This window comes from Helobdella robusta, assembly GCF_000326865.2.
Source record: "Helobdella robusta unplaced genomic scaffold HELROscaffold_57, whole genome shotgun sequence".
NCBI lineage: Eukaryota > Metazoa > Annelida > Clitellata > Rhynchobdellida > Glossiphoniidae > Helobdella > Helobdella robusta.
Genome location: NW_008705311.1, coordinates 261,452 through 275,743, shown reverse-complemented (window position 1 = coordinate 275,743; position 14,292 = coordinate 261,452). Strand labels below are relative to the sequence as shown.

The following is a 14,292-nucleotide window of genomic DNA, read 5'->3' as shown; positions in this document are numbered from 1 at the left end:
ACCTTGTACGAGTTATCTTCTTGGGAGCTGTATCGCAAGTCTGTTGCAGATGGCAAGAAAATATCTAATAAGTGCTTATTATTTCCTAGTAGAGTTAGTTAGAGTTGCTGCTGCTGTGGCTACTACCGCTGCTGCTGCTGCTGTGGTTACTACTGTTACTGCTTCTGTGGTTACTACTGCAGCTGCTGTGTGTACTACTGCTGCTGCTGTGGCTACTACTACTGCTTCTGTGGCTACTACTGTATCTGCTGGTGAGGCTACTACTACTACTGCTGGTGTGGCTACTACTGCCGCTACTACTACTGCTACTACAACAACGGCAACTTACTTAATGAGTATAGATTATCAAATATTTGGTGTAATCTCGAAGCACAGTTATGGCTACATATGCTTCTACTACTACTGCTGCTGCTAACACTGCCGCTGCTACTACTGCTGCTGCTACTACTGCTACTACAACAGCCACTACAACGACGACAACTTACTTAATGAGTATAGATTATCAAATATTTGATGTAATCTCGAAGTACAGTTATGGCCACTCATGCTTCTACTACTACTGCTGCTGCTACTGCCGCTACTACAACAGCCACTACAACGACGACAACTTACTTAATGAGTATAGATTATCAAATATTTGGTGGGTCCTAATTATCTCGTAGTAGAGTTCGTCGTAGTTGTTGGGGTCATTTAGGAACGTGTCGCCGTACGTTATGAATAAGTTGAAAATGTTGACGATCTATTGATGTTGTTGTTGTCGTTGTTGTGTGGTTGTTGTTGTTGTTGTGTGGTTGTTGTGTGGTTGGTTGATGTTTTTGTGTGGTTGTGGTTGATGTTGTTGTTGTGGTTGGTGTGTGGTTGTGGTTGATGTTGTTGTGTGGTTGGTGTGTGGTTGTGTTTGATGTTGTTGTGTGGCTGGTGTGTCTGGTGTGGTTGTGGTTGATGTTGTTGTGTGGTTGGTGACTGACACACACACACACACATACACACAAACAAACACACAAACAAACAAACACACAAACACACACACACACATAAACACCTTGGTAGCCAGATGAAATAGGTCGCATTTCTTTACCAGTGTAGACTCATTGGTCAGTATGAACTTCAGCAGGTTTATGAGTGCTACGAATAACAAAGGGCTTTTTACAAAATTTGGTTTTCAGTAATCTAGAATTCGATCATATCGCCTGCAATGAATTCTATAACATAAAATTATTCTAGAGTATGTTCATTGAGGAATAGTAACATCAGAAGTTTATAACTAGCCGAGATAAAAGCACACACGCACAATGCAGGGTTCGTTACCTACTAGTCGAGATGAAAGATCGTCATACAAATCATCATTACTACTACCTTTATCACAAATCATTACCAGTACTGCCATCATCACATCATCATCAGTATTGCCATTCTATTCAACCAGACATCACAAATTCATACGAATCATCCACAATCTACAAAGACAATGACTATAAAAATTTTCAACAAATTTAAAACGCGCATACACACATACACTCACACATACACATACATACACTCACACATACACACGCACATACACTCACACATACACACGCACATACACTCACACATACACACGCATACACACGCACAACTAACCACTCCACAATTCCCTCCACTGGCAGTTCAGTCGTATGCGGCATTTCTTCTGGTAGCATATGATGCGATGTATGATGCCGAGACATCTTCTGTTTGTTGGTGTTGTTGATGTTTTTGTTGATGTCGTTGTTGTTATTGATGTTGTTGTTGTTGATGTTTTTGTTGATGTTGTTGTTGTTGTTATTGATGTTGTTGTTGATGTTGTAATGTTGTTGTCGTTGATGTTGTTGTTGACGTTGTTGTTGACGTTGTTGTTGTTGATGTTACCGTTTCTCAATGAACATACAAACACATACAATACAAACATATGAAACAAACACTAGCAAATAAACAATCGTGTGAAAACATATATACAACAAACAGAACAAACAAACACATGCATACATCCACGTAAATATACAAACATACAAACAAATACAATACAATACAAACATATGAAACAAACATTAACATACCTACATACATATTTGAGTGCGTAAATCTTAAACTAGCAAATAAACAATCATGTGAAAACATATATACAAACATACATACAACAAACAAACACATACACATACACACATCCACGTAAACATACAAACATACAAACAGTCAGACGAACGAGAACATACAGATGTAATTCGATAGGAAAATTCTTCATGAGATGACTGATTATAAATTCTACCATCAGGTCTGTTGGTGTGAATGTTTTTGCTACTAAATATGTAAGTATAAACATACATATGCGCGTGTGTGTGTATACGTATTTGTATGTGTGTACATGTGTGTGTGTGTGTGTGGTGTGTGTGTTTATACGTGTATATGTGTTGAGTATATGTAAGTGTGTGTATGTTTAGATGAGTTTGTTGACTTTTTGAATGTTGTTGTTGTTGTTGGATGGCAATCACCAAACCAAAGTTACTGAAATTGCTATAATTTAATTTTCAATCTTAACAAGCTTCGTCATCGTCATCACCAACATCTTCATCACCATCATCTTCATCATCATCAACATCACCAACTGACCAATCAGGGCGCAGACCAGCGGCCTAGATGCTGACTTCCTCGTGGCGATTGGTCGGCGGTGCCTCATTGGCTGGGAAATAAAATATATCGGTCAGCGTGGGTCAGGTTAAGTAGGTCAGTTTAATGGGTCATCCAAAGTTTGAGGGGTCATTCAAAGTTTAAGGGGTCATTTAAAGTTTAAGGGGTCATTTAAAGGGAGTTACCATCATCAACAACAACAAAAATCGCATATTATAATGAAAATCATAAAAACAAGAGAAGCAACCTCAACAGCAACTACTGCAACTACAACTACTACTACTACTACTACTACTACTACAACTACTACTACAACTGCAGCTACTACAGTGGCTACAACTACTGCAACAACAACTTACTGCTCTATGCAGCATGACCCTGAAGTTCATGTTGTTGTCGTGTAATAGGGAGTTGGCATACTGGTCCTCAGCAATGCAAGTGATGATTATGAAGCAGAGTTTAGTGCTGTTGTAACGTGCCGTATCTGTTGTTGTTGTTAATGATGTTGATGATGATGTTGTTGTTAATGATGTTGATGATGTTGTTGTTGTTGTTCTTGTTAATGATGTTGATGATGATGTTGTTGTTGTTGTTAATGATGTTGTTGTTGTTAATGGTGGTGGTGTTGTTGTTGACATTTTATGTAGACTTGGTTGGTTGGCTGGTCGGTTGGTTGGTTGGTGGTTGGTCGGTTGGTTGGTTGTTGGTTGGTCGGTCGGTTGGTTGGTTGGTGGTTGGTCGGTTGGTTGGTCGGTTGGTTGGTTAGTCGGAAGGTCGGTCGGTTGGTTGGTTGGTTGTTGGCTGGTTGGTTGTTGGTTGGTCGGTTGGTGACACTTTTGTTGGCATATTTATTATGTTGTATGTTAGCTGTTGCTATTAACGCTAAATTCCGATTCTAAAAAATACTTGAATAGCAATAACAAAAACCACAACAACCTCACGACCACTATCATCATCATCGTCGTCATCACCCTCGTCATCATCACCATCATTATCATCCGTCATTATCGTCCTTATCATCATAATCAACAACAACAACAGCAACAACAACAACAGCAACAACAACAACAGCAACAACAACAACAGCAACAACAACAACAACAACAACCCTTGATGTCCTGACAAATGATAGAAGAATACTCGAGAAACGTAGCCAGTAGATTTGTTGGCGGGTTATTGTCGTCATCGTTCGCTGTTGTTGTTGTCGTTGTTGACGATGACGTCATCGCTGATGTCGTCGTCGTCATGTTGTTGTTCGTGCCGATGATTCTGGCTGATGTGTTGATCACCGCTTGTGAAGATATGAAGGGGATAATGGCGACGACATCAACGACAACAACAAACAACAACAAACAACAACAAACAACAACAAACAACAACAAACAACAACAATAATAATAATAATATTAATAACAATGATAATAGCGATGGTGGTAAAAAAATGATCAGTGGCGAATTTAGGGGGAGGTTTGGGTGGCCGTAGCCCCCAAATTTAAAAATTTAAAAAAATATTGGCCATGATGATGATGGCAGAAATGATGATGATGATGGTAGAAATGATGATGATGGTAGAGATAGTGATGAAAATGGTAGAGATGATGATGATGATATCTAACCAGGCGAGTCGAGGTCACTCGTTGAACATGATTGGTCAGCAGTCGGAGTTGACGGAAGTGAGTGGGTGTGGGACTGGTGGTGAGGACGATGATGAAGGTGAGGATGATGTAGAAGATGATGATGATGAGGATGATGGAGAGGATGATGGAGAGGATGACAATGATGAAGGCGATAATTAACAACAACAATAACAACAACAACAATAATTATTATTATTATTATTATAATTATAACAAATGAGTGGGTGAATGACAATGAGGAAAAGAAGAGAGCCTAACATGTGCCAGTGTGGTGATGAAATTTCTATTGAGGTGAATGGCCTCGTACAGGGCTAAGAGGACGCTGCTGTTGGCCCTGAGTGAGTGAGTGAGTGAGTGAGTGAGTGAGTGAGTGAGTGAGTGAGTGAGTGAGTGAGTGAGTGAGAGGGCGAACGAAAGAAAGAATGATGAACGAATGGGCAAACGAACAAACGAACGAATGAACAAACTAATTTTAAATGACACCAACTTGATAGCCTCAGTCTTCGTCTCCTCACCTACAAACATGTTTCCCACCTGGTAATGATGATGATGATGGTGACGACGATAATGATGATGATGGTGACGATGATGGTGAAAAAGTCTCACCAGATTTGAAATGGTAGCAAAGAAACCACTGGTCTCCGCATCCAACATCTTCTGCTGGTACTGACTGAGTGAATGGATGAATGAATGAATGAACGAATGAATGAATGAATGAACGAATGAATGAACAAATGAACGAATGAAATGATAAGCAAAAACCAAACCAAATAAGTCATGCAGGCAGACTAACTTATTGTACTTGGACAGACTTGTAGATACAATTTGCGCCAGACCCTAGAGATATATTTAACTTTTTTCAAGGATATTTAAAAGATATATTTTTTAAGGATATATTTCTTAAGGATATATTTTTCGAAGATATATTTTTCAAGGATACATTTAATTTTTTAATGGATATTTTAAAGGATATATTTATAAAGGATATATTTTTTAGGAATATATTTATTAAGAATACATTTTTTAAAGAAATATTTGTTAAGGATATATTTATTAAGGATACATATTTTAAAGGATACATATTTTAAAGAATATATATATATATATATATATATATATATATATATATATATATTAATTTAACTCGTTTAGCCCGCAAAAAAATACCCATACACACTTATATACACAAAAACAACGAAGCCTAGAGATGAGATTGAAAGCTAATAAGAAGAAATTATTACATAATATATTAACGTAATAAAATATAATAATAGTATAATAAAATATAACATGTTAATTATGAAAGGAATGCCGTAAGTTTCATCAGTTTGATTTTAAAATGAGAAAATGGCGCGAGCTGAGTAGGGAAAGGAGTTCCACAAGGTTAAGAAAGAAAACGTTCAACTGAGAAAAAAAAAAATGAAAGAGAGATAGAAAGAGAGAGAGAAAGGGAGAGAAAGACATCTCTAAGGTTAAGAAAACGTTCATCAGTTTGATTTTAAAAATGAGAAAATGGCGCGAGCTGATTAGAAAAAGGAGTTCCACAAGGTTAAGAAAAAAGCGTTCAACTGAGAGAAAGAGAGAGAGAGGAGAGAAAAAGAGTAAAAGGAGAGAGAGAGAGAGAGAGACATCACCACAAACTCACAGTCAGTGCCATCTCGTCGTCAAGAATGGACAACTTAACTATGTACGGGTTGATTAACTGGTATGGAGAAATTATTATTATTATTGTTTTACTACTACTACCACTACTACTTCTGCTTCTACTACTACTAATTCTGCTACTACTGTCACTACTATTACTACTACAACTATTACTGCTGCTGCTGCTACCTCTGCTGCTACTACTACTACTACTGCTGTAATAATGAGATAATAATAATGAACATTAACCGACCTCATTCTTCCTGTATTGCACGAGTAGTGACAGGAGTTGAACGGCGTCGTTGCCATGGTGATGTCTTGAGGATGCGTGGGCGATCAGCTGATTGATTGATTGGTGATTGATTGACTGACTGACAGATTGATTGAATGATTGATTAATTGATTGATTCATGTGCGTAGTTAGAAAATTTTTCCGCGGGGGTTTTTGAAAAATTGAAAAAAATTTTTCATTGAACCTCAATTTTACATAAAGATATATAACACACACATTTGTTAATATAAAGGTATGTTAATAATTTATTTCCTCAACTAAACGACAAAGAAGCTTTGTACGTTACCATGAAGTCTATGACATTTTAATAATGTTATAACGAAATCTTTCGATTTTTCAACGTCAACAATACGTTTCGGATCTAAATTCGCATTTACAATCAGCATCTTGTATCATGACTTGTTTTTCATTTTTCTTATCGTCTATTCTGTATATTAACGTTTAATTTGGACAATAGCATTCCATTTAGTTTAAATAATTTAGTTAAGGTTTTTTATATCTGTGGGAGCATACATGTTTTGTTTTCAACTTTGTGAATTTTAGTCCATGCAGAAATTTCATTTTGTCACTTCATATTTTGCATTTTATTATAGGATGGCAATACTTGTTTTATTTTATTTTATTTTATTTTAGGGTGGCAGTACTTGTTGAGCTAGTTGTAGCTCGCTTGTTTGGCAAATAAACGAATAAATGAAATAAATAAATTCGCATCATAATGAATATTCATTATAGAACAAGACCATTCAATCTATTTTCTGAGGGAGTGTTTCTCAAGTAGCTTTTGAGTTTTCGTAAACTTGATAATGTTCTTTTTGGAGTTGCAGTCGAGTTGCCAAAATTTGTAATAACGTGTAAATGTTTGGATGTAAATTTCTATTGCGCATATCCAGGCTCACCAAAGCAGATTTAGGGTGTAATTTGGTGGATGTGGTGAAACTGGATTCCCATACTTGACATTCAGACGCAACCACATTTCTATTTGTTTTTGGCAGCATGTCAATCAACTCATCCAGAACTGTTTCCGACAAATTTTGAGGTTAACAACACCTTACCAGTACCCTCGTTGAAGTTCGATGCTTTTCAAATCTTTCTCTAAATTGTGTCATTAATAACAGCAACAACAACAACACCAACAACAACAACCAACAACAACAACATCAACAACAACAGCAGCAACGACAACAACATCAACAACCAACAACACCAACAACAACAATAACCTTAACGATGGCTTCAAATAGACTGTTCATCATCAAGTACTCAAGAAGTGTGTTTTGGCTGACGTTGTCTGTGCCCTGTTAATTATGTTGATGTTGTTGTTGATGATGATGGTATTGTTGTTGATGTTTTTGTTGATGTTGTTATTGTTATGGTTGTTGTTAATGTTATTTTTGATGTTGTTGTTTTTGTTGATGTTTTTGTTGTCAATGATGTTGCTGTTGGTGTTGTAAAAAGCAGCAGCAGCAGCAGCTTACAGTAACAAACGTCATAAGAACGGCCAGTGATAATGATTTCAGGTGGTGGGGGAAGTCGCACGTTAAGATGGTGTTCAATCTCTCCACCAGATTCTGGTGATGATGACGATGATGAAGTTGATGATGATGATGATGACGATGATGATAATTATTGTGATGATTTTTATATATTTTAGATTGTTTCAAATTCCGACCAACCATTCTTCCAGCCAACCAACCAGCCAGCCAACCAGCCAGCCAACCAACCAACCAACCAACTAACCAACCAATCAAACAACCACCCAACCAACCAACCAACCAACCAATCAGCTAACCAACCAACCAACTAACCAACCTACCAATCAATAAACCAACCAACCAACCAACCAATCAAACAACCAATCAAACAACCAACCAACCAACCAACCTTCATAACGACTTCAGCTGACTCGAAGCCAATGAGGATGTTGATGAGATCGAAACCAGTCGATGATGACGACGAACATTTCGTTAGGACTCCCCGTGTCAATGAACATATCGTCTGTTTGTTTGTGCATGTATGTGTAGGTGTGTGTGTGTGTGTGAGAGAAAGAGAGAGAGAGAAAGTGTATGTGTGTGTGTGTACATGCAAACGAAGAAGTTGGATAAGATGAATTGATCAAAGAAAACTTGATAAATGGAAGTTTGAATGAATGAACGAAAGAATAAATAAACAAACAAACAAACAAACAACCAAACAAACACACAAACAACCAAACAAACAAACGAACGAACGAACGAATAAACGAATAGATGAATGAAAGAAATATAGAAAAAACGGATGAACTGGCTACTTGGAAAGCATTATTTATCCTTATGTGATTGTCTTGTAAGCTGGCTTCAACCGACTTTTGAAATAACTTGTTCAACATCAGCTGTGTTGTTGTTTTAATGATCGATCAATCAATCAACCAATCAACCAACCGACCAACCAACCAAGTAACCAACTGACCGACCAACCAACCAACCAATCAATCAATCAACCAACCATCAAGTCAATCAGCTGTTCTCCTGATAACTTTTCAATCTCACTTTCAATAAACTGGGGGTTGGCCTGCAAGAATGATAACATCATCATCATCATCACAATTATCATCATCATCATCACAACCATCATCATCACAATCATCATCAAAATCATCATCATCATCACAATCATCATCACCACAATCATCATCATCATCCAACCTTCAACAGAAATAATTCATCCCAGAAATTTGGATTGCCTTGTGATGGGTCCTCATTCTTCAATCCATCAGCAATAAATGAATGAATAAATGAATTTATAATAATTGAGTAAATGTATAAATGAGTGAACAAATGAACAAATGGAAACATAATAAAAATTAAATGAATGAATAAACAAATGAATGAATAAATAAGTGATTGAATGAGTGAAAAAAATGAATAAAAGAATAAACCCTACCCTGAAGAACAGCCCATATATCTGAACAACTTTTTCTTTCAAAATTCTTTTCGTCTGTGATCCTCTCCTTAGCAGCGACGATGTTGACGACGTGGTGGAAGATGATGACGACAATGATGTCTTGTCCGGGGCCTGCTGGGTCTTCATCACATTAGCTGACATCTGGTAATCATTCAGTAATCTTTTAATATTATTATTAATTACACATATTAGTATTAAATATATTCTGTTAAATGGTTTAGTTTTAGTCTTTTAGATATGGGCATATTCAATATTAATATTGACTTATTAGTTTGATTTGCTTTTGTTAGAACCAGAACATTGTGTTAGTGGCTAACCACACAGTGGTGAAAATAAATGTTAAATCAAATGCCTAATCTGCCTCTGAAAATACCACATATATATATATATATATATATATATATATAATATATGATGGTAATGAATAAAGAATAGCTAAATTACATGTATAATGGAATGGCATTTGTATAATTTAATCTGCCAAACAAATAAAAAAATTATCTATTTCTATATCTTCTATCTATCTTATATGTCTTATCTTATAAATATGTTCAATCTATTTATTCTTCTATAATAATCATTATCTATGATAGATTAGTTTAGTAGATAGATATACTCAACTGAGCATATCTGTTCTATAGATACACTAAGTATATCTATTGACATCTATTGATAGTATATCTATCTATTGATACTCAGTATATTTGTTGTACATCTCTCCAAGCTATGATAGCTAAAGCTAAGCTATGGTCTATTTTTGTAAAAATATTTTAATCATTAAGTTTTACAAATTTATATTTCAATTTTTAAAGAAATAATAAAAATGACCAACTTTGCAGAAAAAAAATTTATTAATTAAATAATAAATTAATTATTTTATTTTATTGATTTTATTTATTTTATTTTATTTTATTTTGCATAATAGAAAAATAAATAAAATGACAAAAAAAAATCAATATATCATTAGAAAAGTAAACCTTAATCAATTTAACGAACATTTTTTTTAAATTTTTACGTCATAGTTTGACATTAAGTAATTAATAATTTAATAGCTAAATAATTGAATAATTATTAAATAATTTTTAAATAATTAAATAATAATTAAATAGAAATGAAATAAATACAGAATAAAATCAAACATTTCAATTCGTTGGTGGCGTTTAGTTCGACCATCATTAAAAGTAAATTCGGTTACAAAAACGTGGAGTTAATTCAATACTAAATTTTTAATTTTCCTAAATTTAACTTTAAGCCGTGAACTGATTTTTAGAAAATTAATCAAATTAGTAATATTTATTATGAAAAGTGGCTAAAATCACTACCGATCTCTGATCTGATCACCACCAAGGCAAGTTTCTTTCTTTTCAATCAATGTTATATTTATTTAAAATTCTACATTTTTAAACTTAATTTTTAGTAATTTTTCATAATAAATTTGTGGTGCAGGTCATTCTGGTTGTTCAAATTTTGCTCTATCTTTTAAATCCTATTAAATTAATATTAATTAAATTTAGAAATTGTCTTAATAATATTTAATACTAATAGAGTTAAATGATTTTGTCTTTAATTTTTGGTATTTTCAATAATTTTGCCATAAAATTATATTATATATTATTTGAAACCCGTCGATAGCACTCAACTAACTAAATTAATGATAAATTATAATATATTACTTAAAGGTTTTTAGGAAATTTAAAAAAAAAACAATTTTTTTTACTATATAAAAACAGATGAAAAATAAATGTCAAACCGGTGTTACCAAAAATACCAAGAAAAAACATCTTAAGAGCATAAAAAGTAAGAAACCTATCTCAGGCCACAACAACAGAAACAAACACAAGAATTCCACCAGTAGTAATATCATAAAGTTATTTAACATAGGCAAAAAGTTTATTAAAAATAGTAACAGTGATGTCAACAACAACAACACCAATGGCCCCATTAGCAACGATAACATGATCAAATATGGAAATAGAATTAACAGCATCAATGCCAATGACGTCAACAGATCCAACAACAATAAGGTCAAACAGTCGTCAATCAGCAATGACATTAACAAGAAACAACAGCAATTTACTAATAATAGTAACAGCAACAAACACGAAAACGGCAGCAAACTTTTCTCCAACCAAAACATCCACAATACAAAAGACATCAAAAACAGCATTCTCAAATCTCCAAAAAACATCAACAACAAACATACAGACATTAATAGCAGCAAACGTACGAACCGCAATGCCAGCAAACATACAAACGTCAACAGCAGACGATTGAAAGACAACGCAGGCAGACGTACAAACGTCATCGTCGACAACAACAAACCTAGACGCAACGACAACATCAGTAACAAGCAGCCTGCTGCAACTACAAGCAACATCCTTAATAACAAAATCAACCATAATAATATTGGCAAACAAAATAATAACATTAACAAAAATAATTATAATAATAAACATTTCCTCGAGAACCGGACGACCAAAAAACAACAAATACATCATCAGCAAAAACATCAAGACACGACGATGACAACAACGACAACCAAAAGAAAATTTAACTGGCATGAAGAGACAGGGAAACAAAAATCCAAAAGATTCAAAAATGATAAGTTTGTATTCTGTATCATTCATACGTCAGTATTACCATAGCATTAACATTGCATTAAAGCTGCATTGACACAAGAATGGTGAACTATGCATTTGATGCTGATGCATCTGAGATTTGTTGAAAAGGGATTTGTATTAATAATAATAATAATAATTACATTGGCAGTTAGATTAACACAGAACAACGACAATAAGACAAAATCAACATAGCACAAACTACATTAACAACAACAACCAAATCAACAACAGATCTGAAACAAATGACAACAACAGCAACTCCGATGAAATTTGGTTCGATGACGTTGACGAGATATTGATTGAAAGTAATAGAGACCACAATATCAATTATAACGAGAGCAACAAAACCACCACCACCAACAACAGCAACAACAAGGTACCATCGACAACAACAAACATACAAAAGGTCTTAAATGTCTTTTGAGTGTAGAACTTATTCACTTTATTTATTTATTTATTTATATATTCAATTATTCATTTCTCCTTTTTTGCAGCATCCAAATGTCTCACTGCTAACAAAACATTCGCCAACCTGCAAGTTTGTTTGTTTGTCTCTTTGTTTGTCTGTTTATTTCATTAACCTTTTTGTCTGTTTGTCTTCTCATTGGAGTTCGAGATTGAAGGAGTGATAGGAAGGGGTCGTCCGCGATTGGGATGGAGAGAGCAGGTGGAGAAGGACAGGGTGAAAGCGGGGTTGCGTGATACTGAGGCGAGTGACAGATGTGAATGGCGTCGGGGGGTATTTCGGTTTCATCATAGGTAGCCAACGGCAATCCCCAATCTTGGGGGAAATGTTGTCTAAACGCGTGTTGTTGTGTTGTCATTTTATTCATTCGTTTATACGTTTGTGTTCATTCGTTCGTTCTTTTCTTTAGTATGTAACATACATAGATTAGAGTAGAGGTGGGCTTGTTTGACTGAAAAAAAAAACATCACATTATGACCATGAAACACGACAAAAAAAGGTAAAAAAAAATTTTCTATTTGAATACATATGTGGCCCTCCGAATGTCAAATAGTTCTCAATGCGGCCCCCACTCGCGCGCACATATACACATACATACACTCATTCACACACGTGCATGCACACACACAAACATTTATTCACTCACACACATATACACACACATGCATGCACGCAAACAAACACACACATATACACACACATGCATCCACACAAACAAACACACACATGCGCACAGAATCACGAAAGTCCTCGGCATGGACTGCGAGATGGTGGGCGTCGGGCGACACGGTGCGGACAGCATCCTCGCGCGAGTGTCCCTCGTCAATCAATACGGCCAGTGCATTTACGACAAGTTCGTCAAACCAACAGAAAGGGTAACGGATTACAGGACCAATGTCAGCGGTGTCAGGCCCTGCCATCTCGAAAAGGGTTCAGTTTTTCTATTTTCATTACATTTCAATACAGTCGAATAAGGCTAATTGTTAATTAATTAATTAGTTGATTATATTTTATTAATTAGTTATATTTAATCAGTTAGTCATATTAAATCAATTAGTCAATCAATCAATCAATCAATCTTCCTTTTGCGTCCAGAGGTAGGACATATTAAATCAATTAGTCATATTTCATCAATTAGTTAATCGATTAAGGTTAATTGTTAATTAATTAGTTAATTATATTCAATCACTTAGTTATGATTAATTAGTTATGTTTAGTTAGTTAATTAGTCATATTCAATCAGTTATGAGGTTAAAAAGTATGAGAACTACGTTTTGTGGGAGTACAATGCGAGAGTATGAATTAGATATTTGTGACTGTGTGTAGATGAAATGATGCAATGGAAGCATAGGATATTTAATAAGGCAATGATTAGAGGATAGTTTGAAATGAATTTAGTCATTCATTCGTTCCCTTGTACGCTCCTTCCTTCACTCATTCATTACCAAACTACTACCATAACCAATCTCTAGGTAGTGACTTTAAGCAGGTGCAAAGAGAGGTGTATGACTTAATAAAGGATAAGATACTTGTTGGCCACGCCATTGAACACGATCTGAAGGTTTGTAATTTCGTTTTTTTTACTCGTTTGTATAATTAATTTATAATTAATTAATTAAATTTATAATTAATTAATACTGATTAGTTTGTATAATTAATATAATTTGTGTGTCTGTTTGTTTGAGTTATTTGATAATTAATTAGATTATTTTATTATCGTCGTTGTTATTAAATTTTCTCAATATGACGGAGTTACTTGGTTGGGATTCTTACTTTGATCGATTGGTTGGTTGATTGATCGATTGAATGGTTGATTGATTGAATGATTGATCTTCATGTACAACTTGTAATGTAGGTGCTATTCTTGGACCACCCCAGAAAGATGATCAGAGACACTTCAAGGTTCAAACCTTTTAGGGCCGTCACTGGAGGGGGTTAGGAGTGGGATTGGTTGATTGATTGATTGATTATTGATTGATCGATTGATTGATTTATTGATTGATACTTAGGCGTACCATCACTGAAGAAACTGTCCGAAAGGCNTGT

General features: G+C 34.8%; 2 protein-coding genes across 2 annotated transcripts in view; one reads left to right on the top strand and one right to left on the bottom strand.

Moving 5' to 3' along the window:
* Nucleotides 1-10,097, bottom strand: part of HELRODRAFT_186013 (hypothetical protein) — a 13,111-nt gene extending 3,014 nt beyond the window's left edge. The window contains exons 1-23 of the mRNA XM_009028636.1: nt 9,992-10,097; nt 9,139-9,300; nt 8,901-8,957; nt 8,701-8,766; nt 8,507-8,587; nt 8,101-8,214; nt 7,695-7,787; nt 7,440-7,514; nt 6,181-6,267; nt 5,929-5,985; nt 5,077-5,120; nt 4,890-4,953; nt 4,771-4,817; nt 4,542-4,617; nt 4,263-4,335; nt 3,755-3,937; nt 3,006-3,130; nt 2,629-2,698; nt 2,235-2,295; nt 1,624-1,712; nt 1,043-1,125; nt 613-739; nt 2-40 (exon numbers count right to left, since the gene is read on the bottom strand). Coding sequence (XP_009026884.1) covers nt 2-40; nt 613-739; nt 1,043-1,125; nt 1,624-1,712; nt 2,235-2,295; nt 2,629-2,698; nt 3,006-3,130; nt 3,755-3,937; nt 4,263-4,335; nt 4,542-4,617; nt 4,771-4,817; nt 4,890-4,953; nt 5,077-5,120; nt 5,929-5,985; nt 6,181-6,267; nt 7,440-7,514; nt 7,695-7,787; nt 8,101-8,214; nt 8,507-8,587; nt 8,701-8,766; nt 8,901-8,957; nt 9,139-9,300 — 1,873 coding nt within the window. The 5' untranslated portion in view covers nt 9,992-10,097. The remainder of the gene's footprint in view (nt 1; nt 41-612; nt 740-1,042; nt 1,126-1,623; nt 1,713-2,234; nt 2,296-2,628; nt 2,699-3,005; nt 3,131-3,754; nt 3,938-4,262; nt 4,336-4,541; nt 4,618-4,770; nt 4,818-4,889; nt 4,954-5,076; nt 5,121-5,928; nt 5,986-6,180; nt 6,268-7,439; nt 7,515-7,694; nt 7,788-8,100; nt 8,215-8,506; nt 8,588-8,700; nt 8,767-8,900; nt 8,958-9,138; nt 9,301-9,991) is intronic.
* A 2,811-nt stretch (nt 10,098-12,908) lies between these two features.
* On the top strand, nt 12,909-14,185 carry HELRODRAFT_87305 (hypothetical protein; the record flags this gene model as incomplete). Its single annotated transcript, XM_009028600.1, has 3 exons — nt 12,909-13,176; nt 13,719-13,807; nt 14,102-14,185. 3 exons carry the CDS (start codon nt 12,909-12,911, stop codon nt 14,183-14,185), a joined length of 441 nt encoding a protein of 146 aa, XP_009026848.1.
* Nucleotides 14,186-14,292: the final 107 nt, after the last annotated feature.